The following is a 26,398-nucleotide window of genomic DNA, read 5'->3' as shown; positions in this document are numbered from 1 at the left end:
ATAAGTTTGGTGACTTTAGAGCAGCAGCTCCTGAAAGCAATTGAAAGTTACACACACAGCAGTGTTCATGTGACAGCGTATGAATGAGTTGTTTGTCTTTCATTTCATACCTAATCAGTATTTTCCATCCAATCAGCTTCCTTCAACACAGGATCATCGGCGTTAAACTGTTGGATTTAACTAATACAAATTTCTAACGCACAGTTTTTCAAGCATTTGAAATGTGCTCTTCACAAACTCGAGACATGCAGACACCAATAATTAGCTTGGACAAGGAGTCAAAGCCGATAAAGTGATGAGATTAGTTGTCAGCGTATAGGATCTTTCAGTTGACCATTGAAGCACAAAACAATTAATGTTTACACGTTTTCAATTGTCACCAAAAGTACAATCCCACCTCCGCACTTGACTGTGCTGTGTTCCTCTCTGTGTGCAACTTTAACTGTATCTCTGCACTGTACCAACTACAGAGACAAAGTGTTCTAATGCAGTCCAGACAAGGATATAATATAGAATATAACCTTTAGATTATCAAAATAATTATAGTCCTCTAGGCTGAAATTATTCCAAAGAGCTTTTAAAGGAACAATATGTAGGTCTGACACCGAGTGTTTAAAAGGGGTACTGCAGTCCAAATTCAAAATACTGGACAAAACCTTCCCCCCACCACCCCTCCTTAGACGCAAAGCTCATGCAAGTTGCCAAGTAGGGGACACTGAACGTCCATGAGTGAATGCAAGATAAGTAAACAATATATGTAGCTGTGTGCATGGCTGGTTAGAAATATGGCGGCAAAAGCTAAGCCTGTTGTTTTAAAGCGAATGTCTGCAACAAATACACACACTAGAGCTGGAGTTAATGCTTTAAGAGTCGGCCTTTGATAACATACTGCTCAGTTTAACAGGTAATGTACAAGTCATTTGATATTTATTTTTGAGAAGTAAGTGGCGTTAAGTGAACCTGGTGAAGGTCGGTGCTTTGCTATTAGCAATAAGCCCAAAGCAACAGCATCACAACCTACACTCATAGTAGACTGTTGGTCAGTGGGGATAATCTAGTCCAAACATTTCTTTGGGTGTACTCATTTATTCTTTACTGGAGGTCCTAATTACAAAAACATCTCAAAGTAGTTGTAATTGTCCGAGCAAACTAACGAGCCGTATTATAAGACAACTCATATTAAACCGGTAAGATTACTACTTTTTGCCACAAAACAGGCAACCTTCGCTTTGCATCCTAAAGCACTTAAGTTAACTGAATCCCTGAAAACCTGTGTTTTACTTTCACACCACAGACCTGCCCAGTTTCCCAAAGTAGTGGCATCCAGAATGATCAGGGTCACTATAGTGACCAGCGAGCTGTATCCCTTTCTCACAGTGGTGACAGCTCATTTTCTGAGCCCTGGGTTTAGCGCTGAGAGAGCAGAGGGCCCCGTAATGATCAGCTTTTAGCGCTGGCACTGGGCGGCTGAATAAGCCATCAGGCATCATTAGGCCTTGCCGGGGAAAACAATCTCTCCATTCCCATTGGTGCTCCCAAACAGGAGAACTCTTTGGGAGAAATAAATCAAACACTTTAGCCTGTGTGTTGTGCATGTGCTAGAGTATTTTGAGCATCATTCAGCTCCGAGCTACTGCACAGTTGTGACGATGTCGATATTTATGATGCCTTTGGCGTCAGTTTATCAGACAACACCTTCAAATCTTTACTCATGCAAAATCTTGACAAAGAAAAAAAAAAAGGAGGCAGCAACTGATCAACAACAGGAAGACATGAGATCGTATTACTTTCACCTGAGAAGAGGTGAGTCGTATCTGGCAAGGCACTAATGAGGCACTCTTAACAGAGTGATGCAAACCCGCTGTGTGCACAGAGAGACAGGTCCATTATTCCTACTGGGCTTGTCTTTTTCTCCAGACTAACATTTTTAAAAAATGGTTACTTACTGTATATATTTATTTTACATCAAAATGCATCAGCTAGTCAACCATGCTGCATTTGTTCAGTGCTCTGGATACAACCTATCTAAAATGTCACAACGAAACAAATTGAGCCCGGCTGACAGAGATGAATAAGGCTGCTGCAGGCACTGTGTCCTCAGTCGCTGGGTTAATAAAGTACAAGTGCATGTCTACAGACTGCACACAACTTCCATCTCCGCTTTCCAGACAAAACATGTACCACATGTACCATTCAGAGTGTGTACGATGAGTGTTTTCCCTTTCTTTTTTTTTTTAAACTAAGATGTAATGACACCTTCACATTTAACATAGCTCGCCTGCAGCGACCTGAATCTGAATTCCAATTCAAATGATCATTGCAGTTTCTTTGACACGAATCGATTGCTTTCAGCATAATACAAATCTTTTTGCTGGTAATGTTTGTTACAGCGTGTCGTTTCAGCGGGGAATAGCCACACAACCGGCCTGTTCACACCTTTGCCTCAGAAGCATCAGCTGAGCGCCGGGTGTTAATTTGGCCTGTCTTGGCCGATCAAGGCCGAGTTAGAGAAGCGTTTCGCGTTAACCTCTTCTAAATTTTCACCGCCGTGGGATGAAAATGAGTTCTGACACACCTGTGAAACACACAGACATTCAAACTGATGCTGTAAAAGTCAGCGAGGCTGACGGAGCCGAAGAAAAAAATGCTCAAGTTGTTCATTTGGGAGTTTGCTGGATACATACAACCCTACAAAATCCTCTGAGAAACAGGATGGTGTCCATCAAGACTGAAGTTAGCTCTCAAAAACCATCATCACTGTGCTTTTATTATAAGTCATGTAGTCACCACCTATTGTGGGGTTGACAACTGTTCCCTGCTTCTTCTTCTTCTTTTTTTTTTTAATCACGGTGCCTTCACTTTGAAGTTGCTTTTTCCCACTGTGAGAAGCACCAACAAAAACCTAAGTCTTTGTTATTTTTTTAAACACCGGCACATATGAAGTCACATTTCAATTTGAATTTCACAGTTAGGCCTGAACACTCCTTTCCCTCCTCCTTAAGATCAAAAGGACAGCCAATAAAATGCTTTGCTTGCAGGCATCAGCTTTGATGTTGCTCCTCATGCTCATTTGAGCCCAGAGGCACAAAGTAGAAGTAGTAGAAGAGTGGACGGCACCTCTACTGACACAAATTGTTTTGTGGGTGAGATCTCGGCCTCAGAGACACTGATTGACATCAGAAGCCGCGTTTTTTAGGAGCAGAAATGTTTCTGTTTTGACGTGTTCTTTTATTCTTGTAAATGTTTGTGTAGTTCTTCTCCCCCGAGTTGTAAAACTGGAAATGCGTCATTTTGGTTTTTTTTACTTCTTCTTCTTCTTTCTATGACACGTAAGAATGAAAGATGCTGTGATGAACTGTAATCAAGCCCACACTTTGTTTATTCTGCATCGTTAGAAGGAGCGACAGAGCAAAGTTCCCAGCGGTTGCGAGAACCATCTAATTACATTGCTTTAAATTTCATGCAACTGTAACTCAAATGGTGCTTTTCAGGTCGTTTTGTCTTTTTTCAATAAAAACCAGGATGGATCACGGGAGAGGTTTTCTCTCCAACTGCCTCGATCAGGTATCCAGCGGCAATAAAAAGAAATAAAAAAAGAATAGATGTCACAGCCTTTAACGTTCCGCGTGTGATTGAATAAGTGCTGTGAACTTATGGAACCGCGTTCCGTTGCACCTGTGAAACAAGTGTATTTGTGAGTCATTGTCTGCTATTCATCCTGTTCAGGAGGATGATGAAACAGCAGCGCAGGTGAGAGGCGGGTAAAGCAACAACCCTGAGTGCAGAATTACTGTGCACTAGTAATACTTTAGCTAAAAGGTGTTTAAGTATTTGCATATTTTAGTACAAGTCTTTCATTTGATTATTTCCCAAACTGCTGCTGAGCAATGAACACTGAATACTGCTGGCAGGAAACGTCAAACAATCAAATAGGACTTTTTTTTCCCAACATTCACTGCAAGAAACTGTATTTTCAACTCACAAAATGACACCAGTCATATCTCAAATGTGAACATAAATCTCAATAATATCAGGCAGATCTTTGCTGTGCATGAGTATAACTCAGCACAAGACGTGGAAAGCGAGGTGACTATCAGTTATGAATTCACACCACACACAGCCTGTAGTTGTTTATACTGAAACTTATAACAAGGTGGCTAAATGTAAAAAAAGCTCCTTTCTATTTTAAGACTCAGAAGTAGCCACAGATTCCAGAGACTCATGCAGCAGGATGTTTCACTTGTGTGAAATCCATCAGTCCAATTGACATTTGATTATGGCCATGCGGCACCCGCTCCACAATCTCCCTCGTGAAGGGGTACAAAGATACATGTCCCCATGGTTTTACGTGTCAGAGAGGCTTAGAGCGTGCTCGGTACTTGTAGTACGACTGATTGAGGACTGAGTCACTGGTGGCCAGTCTAGCATCTGTGCAAAACCCGGTAGATAGGGTCACAGAAGGATCACCTCATTATCCCAGTACTGCCCTGTCTGTGTTTTCACTATCAAACGGTGAGGTCAGTTTTGGATCAACACACACACACACAAACACCCTGTTTCCTGTTTAAACTACTGTCGTGGTCGATCGTCCTTTATCGTATGACCATTTTCCACTTTTCGACTGTGTGAGTACAGGCGAAGCTTCTAATTTATTTACTTTCCTATCTTGCTGACATGTTTAACGACCTGTGATAAGGCACTGGAGCATCTTGCTCCACCTGTGACAGGGAATTAATAAGCAACATAAATTCCACCAAGTTGGGTTAAATATATTTTTTGGATATACATTTATATTTGTAAGCATTAAGGCACACCATCGTTATTTTCATTTAATTTCAAAGTTTATTTTAATTTACTTCCTTTTAATCGTTCTCCTTGCAATATTAAATGTTTTGCCCTTGATTATATATTTTGCCTATAAACTAAAAATTGTGCAGTAACAAGTACAAAGCAGAATTCGCACATTATGAGCTACGCTCCGTCACCTTTTAAAACAGCCCTGAAGAAGTGACTGAATGATTTTTATGAAGGAGAAAATTTGTGTCTGTATCTTCCGTGTGCCGTTTATGGCTGCTGCTTGGTAGTAGATGTAAAAATAGATTTGCATGATAAAAGAAAACTAGAATATTACTGCAATCATAATAAAAAAAAGACAGTCGTGTGTTTTGCATGAAATCTGACTTTGCATTTATGTTGTAGAAGCGGCTGGAAAATATGAGCTTTTCTTTTTTTGAACAATTTGCAAAAGCAATTAACTGTTGTTACCATCTCGAACATTATCTCCATGCTTTATTCTTGACCCTGGAAAAAAACATATACATAAATAAATACGTATATTGTATACATGAAGAAAGACATGGTTAATATTCAAACAGACACACTGTCTTAGTGAAGTCCATCAATGCTGCATGTCTGACAGGTGTAGATGATATGTACAGCTGAGGTTTACTACAGTTCATGTGGAGCTGGGAGGGAAGAAGTACAGTAGGTGGGAAGAGCCGGGTGCTTGTTCGGCACTGTTAGCAGGAGGTGAAAGTTTTCCAGAAGAAGTTTTTACAGGGTGCTTTGCGGTCACGCTGAGGCAGCGATAGCCTGTTGTAGACAGCCCTCTCCTCCAGACGGGACTCCAGCGGCTCCTCAAGATCCAGAGGTGCCGCTTCCCCCGGCAGCATGTTGGTGTCCAGAGCTCCGTCCAACAAGCCCGACACCAGCTTCAGAATCAGCTCCTTTCGCTCTTTGCTCAGCTCCTGACCAAAAGCAGAAGAGAAGAACACATACTATTGAATAATGTGAAAACTTTTCATTTTGCAGCTATCGTGCTGGAAGGTTTAAATCTCCAGAATCCTTATGTTTTATGCTTCTAACTTAGGATGGTAAGAATTGACAGGATGCATTAAAAAACTACATAAAAATGTAAAATGCCAGTTAGAAAAATGATAAACTAGTTATTATTGTTAAGTCATTCTTTGAAAATATAAGTTTTCATAAACAAATGACAAATATATCATTTACAAAACTTAAATTAGAAGAATTTTTTCCCATTAACTATAATAAGAACAATGCTATTCTCCTTACCCTGTTCACATGGATGGGGCTCCTATCATCCACAGGAAGCACGGCGGCTGCCCTAACGCTGAACAGAACCCCCATGAGAGCCGCTAACACCACCAGGAGCTGCATGCTGTGACAGGAGTACAGGTGGCTGACCAAAGAGTCTCACAGAGAGTGTGTGAGGGAGTGAGTGAGTGCGTGCGTGCGTGTGCGTTTCAGAAAGGGAGCCAGAGATCCAGTGGCAGAGTGGTGGAGAAAGTGCAGTGCAGTTGGTGGCAGCTGGTCACAAGATTTGAAAGCAGTGATGTCTCTTCTGCTCTACCTCCAAAGTCCCTCACTCTTTTATATGCCTCTCCCCCCTGTCTGCCACTGACGTACGGGGTGGTGGGTGTATGACGAAGGGTTTGTGGAGGGGGTGTGTGTGTGTGTGTGTGTGTGTGTGTGTGTGTGTACGTGAGCGTGGAAGAGGAGGGGAGATGAAGGGGTCAGGACACAACAAATGGAACCATTGAACAGTTAACCTTTTTGACAAATTGCATGCTGGTTGTATTCATGTGATTCACGGAGGGAACAACTACAGCGGACAACTACGTCACCGGGCTAAAACCAGGTTTTGACATCAGCATGTTACTAATGTATTGGCAGTTATGATACACAACCCCAAACAAGACCTCCTCAGGCAAGTGGACGGACAATTCTGCAGCTCATCGACTGTTTGATACCACTTGATGGACTCTAAGCATTTTTAACCACTCAGTCACATTTCCTTTTATTGGCACTTTAAAAAAAACACAAGCTCATCATCAGCAGACTTATTACTGACAGCCTGCACATCCCAGTGTTTGTTACTCTGCTTCTGTCATCATCTGATTCCTGTCAAAGCTCCTATGTGTGTCCCTGACACCTGCAGATTACAATCGAACGGTCTAACACTCGCCACGACTTGAGGAAGGGTCTTCAGGAAATGCACATCACCAATCTAGTGGAGTAAACATATGTAGTTTAAAAAGAAAAACAGTCAAAGCTATTATTCTGCTTAATGCCACATACATAATGGAGATGTTTCGTAAGTAAAAATGTCTTTGAATAAGATGTTGCAGTTAGATATACATGAATTCAACTTCAACACAAACTGCTTGCAACTACTAGAGCACATTGAAAATGAGCAAATGTCTTTTCAGCACTGTCAGGGCTCCATTCTTTTCCGAAAAGTGTTGAAATTAGAGGCTCTTTCATCATGCTTTGCTACATGTCTGTGATTTTCCATATGATAAAACAAAGCAGCTGTTAAAGAGCTGAATTACTGCTTGTTCTATAAAGTTATTTTAAAATGGCCCGGGACTATGAGCAAGCAGTTTGCTCAGGAATAGAGTGGATAAGGCTACCTGCTGAAAAATGCTTGATTGCGCTGATTGTCTGGAGGGCTGTGCTACAAAATATTAGGTTGAGGGTCCCAAAGGTTTTTTTTTCCCCATGTAATTTTCATTATCTGCATTTTTGCCAAATAGTATGTTACATCAAATATATAGTAGATGCAAAATACCTTTTTCAGCTTCATCCTTAGTTTTCAGAGATTCGTTTTTTGTTTTGTTGAGCGGACAGATTTGTTCATGTTTGAGAGGAAGTTATTTCAAGTGTGAGGTAACTGGATCACACCTTTAGCTGCTGCTATTAGCGGTGAACATAGGCCTTCAGTACTTATACTCCAGTGAGCCTTGATGTGTTCAAATTAATTTGTTGTGCCTTCAAAACACTTTTTGAGATATTTTCTTCGTACAGTGCTGATCTGAAGATGGCCTGGAGCCAATCCAAAGATTAGCTGACTTTTGAAACGGCTGTATTGGCAAATCGGTGTGTCTGAAGAATCCACAACCGACCTCCTTCAAGGTGTCTGCAGTTCAGCCTGCAAGAGACTTCAAACGGTGGGAAACGTCAGCATGACGACTGGTGAAGGTGCTCCCAGATCTTACTGATGTGTGTGGACGTCTCCATATTCACTTTATTTACTTCAAATAAGGCCTCTGCACCACCTCAACAACTCTCTAGAAGAGATCACAAAAGAATATTGACTCAAAGATCATCTGAGGATTTAGTGTTATCTATTAAACAGGATAATTTAGGTATATAGTTAAATATTAGGTTTTAACTGCGCTGAGAACATTTTAATTTGACCGACATAACCCAAACAACACAGTAACTTCAGTGTTCTATTATACATGTAATTTTGAAAACAAACATAATTGGGTCCACTTCTCAGTAGCCTTAATACAACAAACAGCACGTTTTATTTCCTATATTACCAGTATGTGAGTATTACTAGTGTATGAATGGCAATGTACTGCATAGTTGCACGATTGGTCACTCTTTAATAGAAAACCAGTGAGTACTCGAGTCTTACATGACAATAACCAGAGTTGATGAAATTGAGGGTAACAGCGACACAGAAAACTGATCTACACAATTTAATATAGTATATTTCCCCCAATTCACTTCAAAGAAAACCTGAAATACAATGTTTATTTACTGAGTATGCACTTGCTGAATTAAACAGTATATGTAAGGAGCATTCCTTTATACTCTCAGTATTTGAAGCTGGATTACACAATAACAAAAGAATGACTGCCATCTTGTGTCCGAATACTGAAACTGCACTTTAACCTTAATACCACAGTACTCCTCATACCAGCACCTACATGCCTTGTCAGGTTTGTCGATTTGCAGTGAGCAGCAGCGGAAACAGCTCTTTAAATACATCGCAATATTTACTAAAATACAATCCTACTATCCATCTGCCTAGTACAGTATCCTAGGTGCAGGACAAGATTTGTTTTTAACAATATCCAATTTTAGGCACTATAGGCTCCATGTGTATTGGACAAATTAGTATTCTGAAGATGACAGATGGCTATATTGTGTATTTTCCTATGAGCACAATTTTAATATTAAACATAATGAATAAAAGTGCAGCAATACATTACATGTGCATACTCAACATGGTATGTAAAATATTGCATAAGGATGTGATAAATTGAATAAACAGTACAACGTTCAGTGAGGTCAGGTTTGATGGCAATGCTCTTCCCACTCAGCCCAGCCTGTCAGACTCCCCTTTATAACTGTCTTATGAGCATTTTATGAAGTAAAAATTGAAAACTAAAGACACCAGAAAAAGAAGCACATGTAAGACCAGAAAGAACATTGGAACAAACACTTTCTCAGTTCCCTCCAACTGATGACTTGTTGTCATCAAATCTTTACATGGCTACTCCCTTCAGTGGCATCGATCTGGACTGAGAAGGTGGAGAAGCTGCAGGGCGAGGTTGTTGATCTATGGTCTGAGGGCCAAGTAGAGGATGAACATGATGGTCTGTTGTTGCTTGTCAGGCTTAACTGAGTACCTGTTGACGGACATAAAAAAAAAAAAAAGAAAGTGTAAGTAATTTGCTAACACTTAACAGAAACTTACCGAATGGAAAAGAATTACTCTCATGACTTACCTTTCTAACAAACTCAGGGAGGATAAACGACGCTTTGTGAATTTCTGGGTTGTAATATTTAAGGTTCAGATTTTGAATTTCCTCTTTTGACACTGCTGTCACTGGTTCCCTGAAATTAGTTTCCTAAATAAAAAGGGAAGGGGGAGCTTCAGTCATTTGATGGACATTATCAATCACTGCAAAACAGACACGCTATGCAACAAAATGGATTAACATTAACACAGTGGCATTTCTAGGCAACAAACAGGTGTTTGACAGGTGGCAAATGAAGAATCACAAGTACACTTACAGGATTTTTACTGCAGAGCATGAATCCAATTTGGCCACTGGGATAAGTTGGGATGGTGCTGTAAGCATAGTCCACCACAGGGAATAGGGCCTTGCAGAAGGTTTGCATCTCCTTTATCAGCTCCAAATGGAGCCAAGGACTCTCTCCTGTGAAATTGACACAAGAGCAGAAGAAAGGGCATGTTCATTTCTTGCCAGCCTTTCATCTTAGCGGAAAGACATCTAACATAAATAGCACTATGACGGCTAACCTATGAATAATAAGCAGTGTTCAGTAGACTTAGACTTAAGCATGCAGAAATTGTAATTGCATGTCAGAACTTCATTAAAATTACTCAATTGTTTCTCAAACTTACACCACAAACAACAGTAAAATATAAAGTTACCTTGGGAACAAAGAATTCCACCACTTCTCAGTGCTGTCTTCATCAGTTCATAGTAAGACTGCTTGAACAAACTCTCCGCAGGTCCTGCAACAGCAATCCAATTCAGAATAGGACTCCCTCCTATAACAGCTGGCAAAGATGTTGGAACACTTCAAAAAGTGGCACTTACCAACAGGGTCTGAGGAGTCAGTAATAATGACATCAAAGGCATCCTGGTTTTGCTTCATGAATTCAAAGCCATCCCCAACGTGGAGGGTTAGCTTGGGACTGGAAAACCCTTTTGCCATTGCAGGGAGGTACTTCTTTGATACATTAATGACATCCTACACGGCAGAATGCACAAACGCAGATGAGCAAATGAAACAAAAACAGCAATCAGAAAGCTCGCTAGAGAGAAGCGAGTGCTTGGCAGCGTTGTTGCCGTTCCCACCTCATCTATCTCGCACAGAACCACCGATTCCACCAGAGGATGCTTCTCCACTTCCCTTAGCACGCCGCCATCTCCACCACCAATAATCAGCACCTGTGTGGGGGAAAAAGGAACTTGGCTGTTAGGTTGTCGTGAAGTGAAAACAAGTGTGTAGCCACAAAGCTACTTGTGAGTTTTTCCAACAATAACACTTAATGATACCTTCTTGGGACAGGGGTGGCTGAAGAGTGGAAGGTTGGCAATCATCTCCTGATAAGCAAACTCATCTCTCTCTGTGCACTGGATGACTCCATCTAGCACCAAGACAGTCCCATAGGTCTTACTGAAAAATGAAAGAGGAGCACATTTGAAGGTACACACACTTTCTGCATGAGGGGGTTACATTACCTCAGGCTGTTTACCTAATTTGAACAGCATGCACAGCTGTGTGGCGCATTACTCCAACTCAAAAACAATACACGACAGTGATTCACAAACAGGTACTACGGCTCGTCCACGGCTATCACTACTAATTGTACCACCTTTGTACACCATGTGTTGCTGGTTTAATATATAGCAAGTTTGTTTGTTATCCCAAACTTGAGTTGTTTTTTTTTCCTCTCTCTTCACAGCTGAAGAAAAATCTCAACATGCCACGACACGAGCTTCAGGCTGCTCATTCATTGCTAGTAACGTCAGGGAGCTAACAGCTAGCAACGTTAGCCAAGTTAAACAGCTCAACGTACTCACCTCTTGAAAACCATAACATCCTGAAATTTGGACGGCTGGTGGTAGAGGACCTCCTCTACTTCGAAGCTCGTCGCTTGTCCAGGCCATAACGGGGACAGCTCAGTAAACCATCCGTCTTTAAAGTGGTTCATGACAGCTACCAGCAGCCACAAGTAACACAAGCGTGTGAGTGAGTTACGACAAAGCTCTGACACTCGCAAACTCGCTTCCACCTCAACGTGCTGCCTCGCCATATAACCAATCGGATGCTGCTGACGTAGCACCACCCGTTAGGCGAGCCAATCAGAGGGCGCGATGCATAGTTTGTTTGACTTCGCACCACCAAGCCCCTGCGCATGGCTGCAACACACGTGAAGCAGGACCACCATGTCCCATCCACGCGTGAAACTCCCGACACAATGATCGAAATCGCATAAAATCGATTTTAAATCAGCGGATTTTAAGAGATCTGTCGTTAAAAGGCAGAGTTGTAATCTCAACTTTAACGTACGTTCTTTGCATGTAGTAGATTCTGGCATATGTAAACCAGTAGAGCAGCACATTTGTGTATGTGTGGAAAACAGCACCAGATTATTTTATTATTATTATTATTATTATTATGAGCAAATGTTGAAATGTAGTCAACAATGGAGTTTTCTGGTTTTCACCACTTTAAACGCCTTCAAAATTAATTGGATATGATTTTACTTAGACCACCATGTGGATCTTTATTCCTCACTTTGTCTTTATGTTAAAATTAATAATATCACCCTTAGTTTTTCACCTAATATCTTCAACAAATGCAAATTTACCAGTTTAACAGTAGTATTTTATTAGTTAACACTTTATAATTATATTATAAACTTTAGACTTTATTTACCATTATGCAGTACCTAGAATTGAGGCAATTATTTTTTTAAGGAAAATCTTTTAAGTGCACCATCTGAATTGTATTACTGGTCACATTTTATTGGCATTCCCTGACTAGTTTTAGGATTCCACTGCATACTTTTTTCTTGAGCAACAGTTTTCAATCAAAACACTGTATGGGTTTTATCCAACCAGTTATCATTTACAGAAATTTGAGAGCAGCATTGAAGCTGTACTTTCTGCAGGACATTCACCTAAATAAAAACAACCCCAAATTTACTTTACTTTGGAAAAGTATGGACTATTTAGATTTTGGCTGCATGCATGTGAGAGGGGGTAGCAACCATATGTTTGTTCATTTAATTTTACTCTTCAGTGGCACATTATAACAACTCTGATGACTAAGCTTTCTTAATACATCCATGGCCTTTAACCTTAAATTGGGGAAAAAAGTCCAAGGCTAAACAAAATTAATGGTACACTGTGCTATGTGCACATGTTACACATCTAATTTTAGACTCAAGTACAACTTCCAATTCCTTAGATAATGAACTATATGGATTGTAATAAATGAATCAGCTCAGTCACTAAACATTTTTTAAACATTCACTGCTTGCGATGCACAAGCACAAAACAAATCCACTGTGGTAAGCTTGGTAAATAAAGTATAGCCTAATGTAAAATAACTACAAAACCCCTTCACAAATTTAACTAGATCGTGGTGATTGACATTGTACTCAAGGAAAAAAAACCCTGGTGCATGGCGAGATATTGTGGTATTTCATTTGTAATTCTTGAAATGGTCCATTCCAGTAGGTTCACATACTTTTTCTTGCCACTGTATGTATTCAGTATAGGCTGTTCATTTTCTTTTTGATTCTTTTTTTTACGTCCATGAGAGAGTCAAAAAAGAAAAAAGAGAAAAAACAATGACTGAATAAGTGGACAAGATGAGAGTAATTGTGGGATTCTGCTGACTGACCCTAGTTGTAAATGACTTGTTTCATCACCAAAGGAGTGCAGCAGATGAGTGTGGATTGAGATTTTCTGGCTTGCATTGATGGTAGAAAACAGTCTTCATTCATTTACTGATTGTAGTAAATGAGCAGGCTTATGCTCATTAAGTCTTTGCTGGTAGGTGCGCATTAGTGACTTGAACATTGTGTGAGTAACAGCAGGGGACCAGTGGACAGTAATGAAACATGCAGCTATTTTTGGCAGATTGAAGACCAGATGTGCCAACACATTTGTGACCATATGCATGCTGGTACCCTCTCAGAACAGGCGTCAGCATTAGTCAAGACAACAGATGACTGTCTGTTCTGAATTAAAAGGTGCAACCCAGTACGACAAAGTGACAGATACAACATTTTTAGTGAACGTTGGTTATCAACTATTATGCACAGGTTTTTTAAGCAGAAAATGTTGGAATGTGCTGGAATAGTTAATTGAGAAAATAATATACTATACTGTACTGGCAAAAAGACCAACTTCTGATCCTTGCAGTACCCCAGAGGAAAAACCAATACTCTCCTATTGGCTGTGAGATCAGAACAGTTTGGTGTTAATTGTAGAAACAATAATGTGGCGAGCTACAGTTGAAGGATGATGATTATTTAACACAACTTTGAAGAAAAAAAAGTCTTTGCTTACATGATTACCACCACAAGGGCAGGTGCCTTGGGAAAAACTGTCACTGTTTGTCACTTCTGTTTTTGTTTGCTTTGTGTCTTTACACATGACTGACACAGTGAGCATGTTATATCCAACGGTTAGTAAGTTAGTAAGTTAAACAAAAGCTTGTGCTGTCAACGTTTAAAGTCAAGTCCGCAACAGGCTTTCAGAAATACTCACATTTGATCTATGATTCCATGACAACTTGCCAAACTAATACCTCAGAAGAACATTGTTTGAGATGAGCAAAAGCTCCACAATAAACTGAGAATAGGTCTTTGCGGCCTGTTTTGGTGATGTTTGTCAGTCTGCTGCGGCCATTACACACATTATGCCAAGAGGTTCTTCTGACTTTTAATACAATATGAGCAAGGAGACACTATAGGAGTATCCTTTCAGCTTTTGAAAATTATCCTGTGATCATATGTTATCACTGAAAGTATCAAAAATACTGAAAGTTTGGCTTTTTGATGAGGCTTTACTTGGTCTATTTAGTCCCATTTTAGAGAGTGGTGTGGGTATAGCTGTAATAACAATTTTTAAAAAGTCTGTTTTACATAAAATGTCCAAAAGAATGTGGCCTCCTCTGTATACGTACTACTACTACTAGCAGTGATACTACTTTTATTTTTAGACCATGGTGTTCTATAAACGTTGCCTTTTAGTGGATTGTATATAGAAAGATAATAAATTTATATGGACACTTAAAAAAGATACAAAACGGAACAACCCCTCTTTCAGAGAGATTAGGTACAGTTTGTGCAAAAAGATGGACACCATGCTCTCATCCTTGCAGTAGCCAAGCAGGAAGAAAATAGTCTCTTGGACTGTCCTCTCTGTCTTGTCACTTTGAATGACTGCTCTGTAAGGTAGGACTCAAATCCACTAGTACCTTGCCTGAGATGTAGTTAGTTAGGTTAGACAGGAGGATTTGGTGGTTCACCATGTCAGTAGCTGCCAGCAGGTTCTACAGAATGACAAGAACTGATGACTGGGTATCACTTCTTGCTGACCTGAGGCTTTCTGTCACTAACAATAGTGCAGTTTCAGTAAAATGACAGAGTGGCTCAAATCAAGTAGGTATTGTTGGGAGAGGAGTCAGAGACTTGTAACTTCCCATCTAAAGTTGTGCAGTACAACTTTGTGTGCGAGACATTATTTTGTAAAGTATGCATGACAACAACATGACATGCCTAGGACTTCACCATCTCTACAAGCGTATATTTAACATTAAAAATATCAATAAAATATTGGATTTGATTGGACAGTTGCGAGGGAGTGTTGTCTCCTCTAGGCTTCGTTTTGTGAATAATTTTCACCAGAGCTGATAAAAATCATATTCAAGACTCAAAGAACATTCTTAATCCCAGGGGGAAACTGCTTATATGTAAAAATTAATGTGATGAGCTAGAGGGATAACGTGCAACAGTTTGCGCATACATAAGCGTCCCTGTGAGGCAGGGGCACTGGAAAATGACAGTATGCAAAAGGCAGGCTGTTAAGGCTTGTTTGCTCTGGTTTGTCTATCTACACACAGCTGGGCCCAATGCTAACATTACGGAGATCTTTATACCCAGAGGCTAAAGTGAGCATTTACTTTACGTTAGCAAACAGGTTAAATGTCTCAACCTTGCATCATATCAACCTAATGTGCACACTAAATTCCTTATAGAGCTTGCATTCCGCTTCTGAAGATAATCAATAAAACAAAAAGCTTAAGAATAAATAAGAGCTCTGTGGCATGGGCCTTTTGGTCAACAACTAAGCCAGTGTTCAGCAGTTAGAGATTTACACAGTATGGTTAAAATTATATGGACACCCCTATCTTTTGCTAAGAAAAAATAAACTTTACTTTATAATAATTCACACATCTCCAATTCAAATTCATCACTAACTACTTAAGAATTTAAAGCAACAACATTTTTTTCAACTATTGTGTCTGGATATGCTAAGTTTGAGATTTTCTGCTAAAAGTTCACTTCCTTGCACTCCACACTGCAATTTAAACTAAAGTATCATCTATTCACCTAATATTAGTGATGACAGTCCTGACAAAGTTCTGATTATGATAGCCACTTGCTTTTCCTATGATTGAAAAATCAAGACAATGAAGTTTTTCCTCTAAAATGACATTTAATGAACAGGTCTGTGCCTCCTCATAATTACAGGGATAGCTGCTTGAAAAAGAAAAAAAAATACAAATTGAAATTAAATATAAGAAAAAAATTTATTTCACTTGTAGTAAGGGGGGGGGGGGGGGGGTCATGGTGCAAGGCAAAAACAGCATAAAATAGAGCCTTATCTCTTGGGCCAGTTATGCCGAAATCCTCTGTAGAGAATAATTATAATTAAAAAAAAAGTTAACATATTAGCATGTTTGAATTTGCATAAAAAAAAAACAAAAGAACTTCCTTTGTTTACCTTTCAGATTTTCCAGCCATGTACGACATGCTTCGATTTCCAGCTCCAAAGTTGGATTTCTGCCCCTTTGAACCTTTCTGCTGGACAAAAGACAAACTAATAAATCTAATCAAAATATATAATATTCAAACAACAAATCAGTGAACAAATAAATACCTTTTTCTTAAAATCAGGGGCTTGTCGGTTTGGATCAAACTGTGTGTTGCTCTTTGATTTGGTACCTGTAAAACAAAGAAGGCGCTCTGACAATCGATTCTTAAAACTTAAACTGAATTAAAAGTATATAGTGATTTGTCCAGTGTGTTTAAAAAAAGACAACTGCCTACCAGCAAAGACGCTGAGGTCTGACTGACTGTAGTCAAATGGTGTAAAGCTCTCTTGGGAAGGTGGTTCTGTCTTTTGGGGCTTGTCTGCCGACTTCATCAGCTTCTTACTCGGTTTGGGAGTCGACTCTCCAACCTCGCTGGCGACCCTCTCCCTTTTCTTTCCGCCACCTTTTAAAGAGTCCTAAACAAAAAGGGTCAGAAACATTATATTCTGTTCAACTCTCAGAATAAACATTATATTGAATGCATCATTTAATGTATACATTTTCTTAAACCAGCATGTTGGATGGTGTAGGTTGGAATCAGCTACAGAACAAGTAGTATTGGTGGAAAATCAAGCCACCAAAACGTTGGTGTTTTTATGTTTTGAATTTTATACTATTATAATTATCCAGCCAGCAGCAGCAGTGTCATATTACAATGCCTAAATCTTCCATTAATCTTTAGCTATGTTTAACAAAGGCCCATTTAAAAGGTCTCATCTGAGCATCTTGTAGTGACTCTGCCTCCCTCTGTTGTATAAACCAGGACAGTCTGTTTTTAATCCATGAAGAAGGTTGGGTAAGCAAATAATGAATCCACATTATATAACTAGAATCACAGCGAAACATGTAAAAGATGCCTCAGAGGGTTTCACCTTCATGACTGCTTTTAAATTACACATTTGTAATCACTTTTTCTTTAGCATTTATCATGTTTTATTAGTTTGATTGGAGGACTGGAGTCAATGAGTTTTATTAGTTGTTGTTATGGTTTTGAGATATATTTTTTCTTGCCTCATGTGATCATTTATTGATAAAACTGTTGGTGAGCACACCGCAGGCAAAAGAGAACACCAGTACTGCTGGAGCCCAATTACTGCACGCACCTTTCATAATATCGATCACAATATCAGTGCAGTGGAAGTTTTGAGAAATCACAAATGTTTGTTTCAAACTGAAATTAGACAAAAAAAAGAAGAAGCAGAGAGCGCCTCAAAACCAACTTTTCATTTAAGCCCTCATCATACACTGGATTACTGTGGTGTACACTTCTATAGCTGTGTGCACTGGCAACTGATGGTTCAAGGCTCACACAGAAGGGAAGAAGTGCCTCCAGCAGGGCCAGAAATGAGGGCCAAACAGCAGTGACCAGTCTTTCTGTTCTCATGCACCATGGAAAGAAGATGATTTACCAAGATCTTTGAGAATTTAAAAGAGAGACACCATATGGTGGTGGGAGAACGTGTGAGTAACCAAGCAGGAGGGTACCGAGCATTACCCCAGTGAGACAGAGCTAACAGGCAGTGAGTTTCTGAGCAGAAAGCAGCTATTGTTACCCAGGAGGAAAGAGAAGTGTTTGATGAGTGGAGGACATGTCTCTAATGCACCAATCCCACGCTGTGCCTTCTTCTTCCCCAGGCACATCATGCGACAGATATAAATATTAAAAGGCCACTACCATGCTGATGCTACAGACAGGCAGCACTGGCTCACTTGCTTGTGAGTCACCACATGTTGTGCGGATATACCAGTCACATCTTAAGAAAATGGGGGGCACTGCACAGGGTTACACCGGCTATTAAAGCTCTATCTTCAATATCCTGTTCTGGGTTCTTAGGCGATTTTAGCTTTTTTTTCTCCCCCCCATAGGTTTGTTCTTTACCAGTAGGGACATCAACAGTCAAGCTGACAGAGTGCAAAGCCCGTCTGAAGTGGAAACGAGGGAACGGAAGGACAAGACGGCAAAATGACTCACCGCTGCTTGCTGGCGAACAGTGGCAACGTTCTGGAGAGATTCCTGGTAGCTCTGTTTAGCCTTGTTTCTCTCCTCTGAAGAAATCAACATTTAAAATACAATGAGGAACATCATTTTAGAAATTGTACATTTAAAGCAAGTTCAACCCCCATTACCTGACACCTTCTTTGCCTGTTCCTTTGCTTCTTCCTTTGCTTTCCTCTTGGCCTCTAACTCTTTATGTTGCTGTTCAATACTCTGTAGTTTCCACCTTTTACTAATCTGTAAATGTGAGAAGGTGCTGTGATGAACTTGCAAACATGTGGTTTGACATGTGGTAAGACAATAGATGGAGTTTGTTTACCTCAAATATTTTTGAAGATGGGTCAAACTTGGCATTTTTGTTGATGTGGACATCGCTGGGTGGTAAATACTGACATAAAAAAAATATCATCATCAGGTGGTTAAAAACTATTTAAGCAATATGGAAGATGAATTTCAGGGCACCTCTTACCATTCTGAAAGGGTTTTCGAAAGACTCAATGATACGGCTGGCTTTCATGTGAGCAACAGAGAGAGACGTTTGGTCACTCTTTGTTTCCAGCTCCTTCAAAAAAGCAGCAGAGATCTTGCATTAGTTATAACGGCTGTGTACAAACCAAAGAGCTAAATAAAACAAACTTAAAGTCATTGCCTACCTCAAACAGTGTGATTTTAGCTGGTGCAGTGAGAACCTTTATTTTCTGTATGTCTACATCCATTTTGTGGTCGTCCTCTGAGAAGAGTATTCCTTGTTTAACAGGCAAGTCTGAGAAAAGAAAATAGTAAAATATTAGTTTAGGGCCTAACTCACCAGGATAATGCTCAACATGAACAACTATTTAGCTTACCATCAGAAGAAAAGTGCGGAAGATCACTCTCGTGTACCCTGGATGTATCATGAGGACCAAACAACTTGACATCTGACTGGAAAATTACACATATCACATTTATTATTGCCCCAGTTGTGGTTTCTTTAACAACTGTTCCAGAGTAAAAACAAACATTTCATCTGGTTTAGTCTGTTTTTAACCAACCTTTTTTATAGGTGTGAGTCCCTTGTTCTTTTGAGCAGCAATCTCAGCCTGTGTGAGGAGTAGATACCATTGCAGTGTGTGAGTATGTGCCTTTACAAACCAACACCAAACTTACACCACTGACAAAACATATGCCCACTGCTGACACCCATCTTTACTCACCTTAAGGAGAGGCATCTCTCTGGCTTGCTGCACTAACAAATGAAGCTCGTTGACCTGCTGCCTCACCAGTGGGGGTACAGGGTTACAGCAGGCAATGATACCCTGGGGCTCTCTGAGTAGATACAGACAAAATACTGACTAAAACACTGAAGGCATTGTAAGGAAGAAGAATGAACATAAAAGTGTATCCAAATGTAAGTGGGAAGCCTAATCAACTTACTTTGGCAGTTCTTCAGAAATCTTGCTCATCATGTGAGTGGGCAGAACATACCTAAACGTAAATAACACTATATTAAAACATGTTACACTGAAAGACTATGACTGATTCTAAAAGCTGGGACACTGTCACAAAATCGTGAGGGCTGCAAAATCTGGCTGGTCACAAACTATAAATAGGAAAACAGCTCTAGCAGATTTCCAGAACAGCAAGTCCATCCATTTCCAAACGGCCTACCCAGTGCTTTCATCTTCCTGCCTGGCCAGCTTGTCCCTCCAGGCAAACAGCAGTCTGAAGGCAGTGAGCTGCTGGGTGTTAAAAGACTTTTTCTGCTTCCTCTGCAGCTCCAAATATGATTCCTCTGTGAATATAGGCTTCAGATATTTCTGTATCGAAAGGAGGCAAATTGTGATTCACGACAAATGTCAGAGGATGTATCAGATTACGGTGATTCACATTTGCAAATGTGAAGTGATAAAATGAACTTTGTAAACATTAGATAGAGAATAGTGGAATAAGAATAGAGGTGGGAGTTTGAAGTTTCAATTTAATCTTCATGGTGTATGAAGCGTGGTTTTGTGCAAACCTTCAGGGAAATGTCTTTGCTCTTGTTCCAGACACTCTGCAGCAGCCCAGGCTGGCCGTGGTGAAATTCCAACAGTTGTGCCCTCATAGAGTCATAGATGTAAAGAAGGTAGTGGGTGTCTGTTCGGGCATACTGCACCATCTCATCTGGCAAGGGGCTGTATGGTCAAGTCATAAGACAATTATTACTTCAACTACCAAAGTCAACATTTCCAGAAAATACAACAAGCTGAAATACACGAGAGGTCACGTGACTCATTCATTCTCTTACCGAATCCTCCAGTCAGCCAGCTGGTAGCGTTTGTCGGAGTCCACGTTGCAGAAATGTTTAAGAAGGTGGTCTAGGGAATGTCTGGCCAGGTTCAGAGCTCGGCTGGCCTGATGCGTGTCAAAAAGGTTGACGACATACAAGCCAAAGTCCTTCTGGAGCCACTCGATGTCCGAGTCAGCACCGTGAAATACCTGAAAGCAAGAAAGAAAGCACCTTCAGATGAAGCCTATCTGGTGCAGTACTGAGTGTCTGATTAAAAAAAAAAAAAGTTATGTGACTACTACAGGAAATAAATATGGAAAATGCATGAATTATTTGAACCAAAATTCATGTATATTCAAATCGAAGGCACACCATGTGACATTTTTCCATTTGGATCTTCACAGACTTTCTGTAGTTCAAGCCCATACACCACACGTTTTCACAGGTGTCCTACAGTGTGTGAGTCACGTCGGCTCCCACACACACCACAGGACACTCGCCAACTTTATGAAGACTGTGGGGGCTCAGAGACACCTCAAAGAACTTCACACTCAGAGGTTCCAAGATTAAATCTTTACAAATGTAACATTACTACAGTGGAGACTTTCTACTACAGTGATGCTTGAGAGGGCATGAAAATGTAATCAAAGTTTCATGCTAAAGTGTGTGAACCTCTTACATTAACAATTCATTTGAAGGGGAAATTAAAGTCAGGTAGTTCAACCAGAAAGACAATCAGGTGTGAGTCTGAAATGCTCTGCTTTATTTAAAAAAGAGAAATCTGGATCTTCACTATAAAAGTCTGATCTTGACAACACAGGTTTGTAGAAGTTGCTGTGGGTTAAACAAAAGAAATTACTGAAGACTTCAGAAGCAGAGTTGCCCAAAATACTGTCTGTAAAACTAAAGGACATGCCTGATTGCAAGGAGGAAGTCACTACCCTCCAAAGAGAACACTGCTTCACGTCTACAGCTTTAGTAATTTATGATTAGATAATTTTTTATAAATAAATAAATAAATAAATAAATAAATAAATAAATAGAGTTTTCTTTTTCATGTTCTGAAGCTTATCTAGCTTTAGAACATGAAGGTCATATTAATGCAGAAATAGAGAAGATTCTAAAGGGTTCACAAACCTTAAAGCGCTGTAATTTCAGTGGGAGGCAACTGGATGATTCAGACATTATCAGTACATAAGGTAGTCTGAGCCATCTTCAGTTACATGTACTTAAAAAAATAATTCCCTTGAGGCAGTCTTAATTGCTGCGATGTGGAGATGTGATGACACAGCTAGACAATTTTACATTGCAATGAACAACTGCCCAGGAAGCCAGACGGATTCTCTTTAAATATCTTCATTTTAATTATCTAAACCACTTATCTTGAATTAAACACCAAAGGGAATGCACTAAAAATATCTGGTATTAATCTCTGCTGCATTGTAAAACACAACTTGCTCAAAGTGCTTGCTCAAGTGGGGCTGTTGGGTTTTTTATATAATTCTGTATATAGTTATATTTTGTAAGGTCTTAAACTTTAAACCCTGGAAAGTGCCTTAGGATGACTTCTGTTGTTTTGTCATCTGAGATGGTTTCCTCTATCTCTTGATTAACTGAACACACTTAATTTAGCTGCGAGTAGGGCGGAGATAGTTAAAAACACGACAATAAAATATCTTGTGGATTGGTCCTATTACCTTGACAGTAGCTGGGTCAGTGAACGCCTCATTTAGGATGTACATCTCACTGCGAAGCTCCAAGGTGTCAATTATGAAGTCTTCTTCTCTCGTGGAGATCTGCATCAGACAAGTGAGGCCGAGGAAACTCCTGTAGGAATGGTGCTGTGATGGAGAACAAAGAGTTAACTTGACCACATCCACCTGCTTTAATGCTTTAAAATGACCTCAAATTAATTGTATGATCTTTGTACCTCAAGGTCCACTGCGAATTCAGACAGTTTGCATAGCTTCTCATTCAGGGCCACCAAATCCTCTAAAGTGTCAATGAAGGAGCATTTGGTCTCAGCCATGGGTTTGTACATCTAAAAATAATCCACATATAACAAATTAAATTGAGGACTAACCAACACATGACAGGATCATATCACAACACCAATATAACTTACCTGCACTTCTGGCTTAGAGAGAAGGTTTTCTGGTGTCGTAAAATGATCCAGTTCATACTGGTATGGGTGTGCAAACCTACGTGGAACAAAATGATTAGTTTAGATGGACACCAAGAAACCTGTTATTATTACACACAGGATGAGCCTTACATGTCTTCAACATGTTCCTGAGTTCTCTGCTGGTGAATGAAGTCAGCCAGGGCAGCTGGGACATCGAGGTCCTCTGGTCTCTCTTTACGGATTTGTTTGTTGGTGAAATCTAAAAGAGAGAGAAACAGCAAAATATATTTATATATCTATAGTTTAAATTATTAATAAAATGATTGTTTTTAAAACAGAAATGATGGAAAGCACAATAGAGATGAAAAGTATATCTTACAAGAAGGAAGAGGCTTTGTTGCATTGGGTTTGATGAAGATCTTGGGAATAAATGGTGTGTTGCTGTTGTCAACTTTTTCCTTGAACTTCAGCTGAGGTCTCGCAACATTCTTGGCGTGGAGCAGCCTGAAGGTCTCAGGACGACTGCCAGAGCCTGAACCCTGATCAATAAAAGCACTGTTTACCAAAAGGTGTAAAGCACCACTATGAATATTTTTCAAGTGATATACAGAATAACCAACTATATATTACTGTAAGTACTTGAATGCCAGGACTGGCACATAATGTTTAAGCTTGAACGGAGCCCAAAACAAACTGGCATCTGCAGCATAAGATCTGAGAGGTTAATTAGCTAACCTTGCGATTCCAGCTGGAAACAACAATCTTGGGAGGCTGAAACCCTGCAGGCATGACAGGCTGCTGGCTTCTGTTCACACCATCAGCTTCATCAAGAAGAATCCCCTAGAAACAGGATACAGGAGTTCGGTTGGTTTGCAACGACTTTTCTATGGAGAAACTTGCAAAATGCTAAAGATGTAGGACATACTGCTCTTTCAAGGATGGTGTCATTTGAGTCCACAACCAAGTCAAACCTCTCCTCCAGCCCTGTCAGCTTGTTCCGGTCTCTCATGTGAGACCTGCAGCCATGGTGTTGCATTATCTGACTCATGCTAACAAAGAGACACAAAAAAAAAGAAAAAAGAATGAATTTCTCCCATACTGAGAAACAACAAGTGGCAGGTTACTTAACAAACCCAGTGTTCTGGCATGTCTCAAATAGATCAGGGCATCAAAATGTGTCTCACGCTCCATATTGAAATGGGATGCAACGCCTTGTTCTAGTAATTGTAAAGAGGAAACATGGAGCTGAGCAATCAGAGACTGGAAATGAGTTATGAGAGTGATGTTGCAGTGTGTAGTCTGACAGTGACCTTCGCATAAACTATGGGTGAGACCGTCTCAGCTCCACACCTCCTGAGCCTTAACCCTCAACCTGAGAGAAGCAACAACAGATTATAAACTCACAGGTGCAGGAGCTTATCTCCTTGACTTTCACAGAACTCCTGGAAGCCCGGGAAGCTCCGGTAGAAGTCATAATCATCTCCAGCTTGAGGCAGGCCGGCGGATGCTTTGGTGGCTGACAGTACAGCACCCAATCCATACTGCAGGGGAGAGACAGGCAGAGCTGTTAGTCAATGCTTTTTATACAGTTTTCATTCAAATTAAACACATTCATGTTTATAAGTTATTAGGGTTAATGAGGTTAATTGAGGTTTGTAGTATTGTTATTTGCTGACATTTCTCTTTTTTAAGCCAAAACTTGAGCTAGGAGCTAAGTAAAATATCCTTCAAGAGTGTTGGTGATAGGTTTAAATGTAAATATAAGTGCAGCCCCAAATAAACATTAAGCTTAAGACAGGCATTACTTTAAGCTAATTAATTAGCACAGCAATGACCATTTTCCTCGCCACTCGCTTTGATAAACAGAATAAAGATTTGGTTCAACTAGCTGTGGCTGTTTCACAGAAGTTTGTGTTGTGACTGCAGCTTTTAGCCACCGAGCTGCTCCACGTTGGCTGCTGCGTTTAGCTTTGTCACTTACTTTAACGAAGGCGTCCACGTCTTTAAAGCCAGGACACAGCTCGTTTGTTTCCTCGTCGTTGGGATCTGAATTCCCGTCCTGAAAACCGCCTTCTGTGGATTTATTATCATTTGAAGAAGCCATTATATAGTTTGGTGCTGCGCTGTGTACATGTGAGGCGCAGGAAGCTGCCGCTTCCCTCGGTGTTTTCTTCTGAGCTGCTGCGATTGCGCCACCTAACGGTGCGGAGGGGACGCGCTTTAAAGTCAAGAATCTTAGACCTGTTTTAAAATCCTTGTTCTCAATATCGATTTAACTGAATTGTCATGATAAATATTAGTTCATCTTTACACAGTTAGGAAAAAATATTTTAATATGATGTTTGATATTCTCTAAAATAAGACAAATGAGCAAATGATTTCCTACTTCAGTCAAAAAAATAAATGTAACACATATAAGATATCAGCATGCCACTGAACAATCTAATGTCCAACTTTTTTTTTTTTTCTGTTTGACACATTTTTATTTTAAGTTTTTTTTGTTTTTTAATAATTGACCCTACTAAATACATGTGTTCAGATTTATTCTGGCTCTAGTTGTGTTTGTTTGTGTGTTTATGTTTTCAACACAGCATCTCCTCTGAGAATGCACATTATACTGGAGATATTTGTTACATGACCGTGATGTAAAGTCTTGGAACTGGCACCTTTAATTCAACACATCTTCAACATTTTCTACCACTCAGATCTAAATCAAGACTGGTCATTTTTCCTCTGCATGGCTGGTCTCAGTTTGTCACTGCAGTGACACTGCAGACGCAGCCTTGTCTCCAGTATTGCCTCACCCATCCAACTTGACCAAAGTATTGCACCAGGATACTGGTACCATAGGGGGGCAGTATTGACATTTGTAAACTGCGGCAACAAAGCTACAGCATCTGCACCGTGCTGGGGGGGTATTGGGGGAAAGACTCCTATATACAGCTATCTTGTCATTACTAATATCTCAGGAGCCATCTAAAGCAAATTTTAATCCAAATCATTTTGCAATTTTCAGCAATACAGGTGGGCATCCTAACCACACATAACCCCCCTCTTTGTAGTGTGTGGTGCAAAAAGAAATTACAGTAGCCCTCTCTTGTGGTTCAGTGGTCAATAGCATGTGAAAAGCCATTGCCGAAGTATTGACACACAAGCTCATTATGGATGATCTGTGGTGTGTAGAGAGAAACCTCTCTTTTCTTCACTTCCCCTTCCTATTGATCCTTTCACAGGGTCCTCTCCCTCTTATTATCTTAAAAGCATCTCTGCAACACTAACTCAGTCAATAGTTCACAGGAGCTCTCCATGTCTTTCCATTGTTTTTAGTGGAAAGCATCTGAAGTTCAACACATACATGCTCGAATGATTCAGTATTTCTTGCAATAGCTACGGCACAAAGTCAACTCAAAGATACACAATGAGTTTAGATTATGCATGCTTTTAGATAATGTAAATGATGTTAGCATTTAAAACATCCCATTCTCTTGACCACAGGCTTTAATATATAATAAAACAATTGGTATATGCAGCTAAAACCTTTGTGAACATCTTCTTTATCCACTGAATAGGACATTACTGCTGCCATTTACTCTCATTTATATGCATTTTCATA

At 40.0% G+C, this 26,398-nt stretch overlaps 3 protein-coding genes across 4 annotated transcripts; all 3 read right to left on the bottom strand.

Moving 5' to 3' along the window:
- Positions 1–4,961: 4,961 nt before the first annotated feature.
- cort (cortistatin) lies at positions 4,962–6,347 on the bottom strand. Its single transcript, XM_026368631.1, has 2 exons — positions 6,076–6,347; positions 4,962–5,747 (listed from the first exon to the last, which is right to left on the bottom strand). The coding sequence occupies exons 1-2, from the start codon at positions 6,178–6,180 to the stop codon at positions 5,520–5,522; spliced, it is 333 nt and encodes a 110-aa protein (XP_026224416.1). The 5' UTR covers positions 6,181–6,347; the 3' UTR covers positions 4,962–5,519.
- A 1,925-nt stretch (positions 6,348–8,272) lies between these two features.
- On the bottom strand, positions 8,273–11,586 carry srm (spermidine synthase). Its single transcript, XM_026366821.1, has 8 exons — positions 11,382–11,586; positions 10,854–10,974; positions 10,653–10,745; positions 10,392–10,545; positions 10,223–10,306; positions 9,838–9,983; positions 9,549–9,671; positions 8,273–9,449 (listed from the first exon to the last, which is right to left on the bottom strand). Exons 1-8 carry the CDS (start codon positions 11,510–11,512, stop codon positions 9,438–9,440), a joined length of 864 nt encoding a protein of 287 aa, XP_026222606.1. The 5' UTR covers positions 11,513–11,586; the 3' UTR covers positions 8,273–9,437.
- Positions 11,587–16,026: 4,440 nt separating this feature from the next.
- On the bottom strand, positions 16,027–24,957 carry exosc10 (exosome component 10). 2 transcript variants are annotated; one of them, XM_026368968.1, is made up of 25 exons: positions 24,767–24,957; positions 24,190–24,326; positions 23,711–23,834; positions 23,521–23,625; positions 23,165–23,324; positions 22,936–23,044; positions 22,786–22,861; positions 22,591–22,701; positions 22,358–22,501; positions 20,679–20,869; positions 20,409–20,565; positions 20,060–20,208; positions 19,826–19,876; positions 19,606–19,717; positions 19,444–19,491; positions 19,258–19,333; positions 19,066–19,175; positions 18,882–18,974; positions 18,732–18,800; positions 18,544–18,649; positions 18,389–18,462; positions 16,652–16,832; positions 16,482–16,546; positions 16,326–16,405; positions 16,027–16,233 (listed from the first exon to the last, which is right to left on the bottom strand). In XM_026368968.1, exons 1-25 carry the CDS (start codon positions 24,887–24,889, stop codon positions 16,203–16,205), a joined length of 2,682 nt encoding a protein of 893 aa, XP_026224753.1. In that variant the 5' UTR covers positions 24,890–24,957; the 3' UTR covers positions 16,027–16,202. The 2 variants fall into 2 exon arrangements, with proteins under 2 accessions (XP_026224753.1, XP_026224754.1); XM_026368969.1 differs by having other exon boundaries at positions 16,326–16,402.
- Positions 24,958–26,398: the final 1,441 nt, after the last annotated feature.

This window comes from Anabas testudineus, chromosome 7 (genome assembly GCF_900324465.2).
Source record: "Anabas testudineus chromosome 7, fAnaTes1.2, whole genome shotgun sequence".
Classification (NCBI taxonomy): Eukaryota; Metazoa; Chordata; class Actinopteri; order Anabantiformes; family Anabantidae; genus Anabas; species Anabas testudineus.
Note: the sequence above shows the minus strand (reverse complement) of the source record. Positions and strands in the feature narration are given on the sequence as shown.

Coding starts and splice junctions, on each gene's coding strand:
- cort (XM_026368631.1), bottom strand. CDS start 6,180: ATGCAGCTCCTGGTGGTGTTAGCGGCTCTCATGGGGGTTCTGTTCAGC. Junction 5,748..6,075: donor GCCCCATCCATGTGAACAGG/GTAAGGAGAATA, acceptor GCTTTTGGTCAG/GAGCTGAGCAAAGAGCGAAA.
- srm (XM_026366821.1), bottom strand. CDS start 11,512: ATGAACCACTTTAAAGACGGATGGTTTACTGAGCTGTCCCCGTTATGG. Junction 10,975..11,381: donor GATGTTATGGTTTTCAAGAG/GTGAGTACGTTG, acceptor TTCATTTTTCAG/TAAGACCTATGGGACTGTCT. Junction 10,746..10,853: donor GCCACCCCTGTCCCAAGAAG/GTATCATTAAGT, acceptor TCCCCCACACAG/GTGCTGATTATTGGTGGTGG.
- exosc10 (XM_026368968.1), bottom strand. CDS start 24,889: ATGGCTTCTTCAAATGATAATAAATCCACAGAAGGCGGTTTTCAGGAC. Junction 24,327..24,766: donor ACGTGGACGCCTTCGTTAAA/GTAAGTGACAAA, acceptor TCTCCCCTGCAG/TATGGATTGGGTGCTGTACT. Junction 23,835..24,189: donor GGAGATAAGCTCCTGCACCT/GTGAGTTTATAA, acceptor TCTCTTTGTTAG/CATGAGTCAGATAATGCAAC.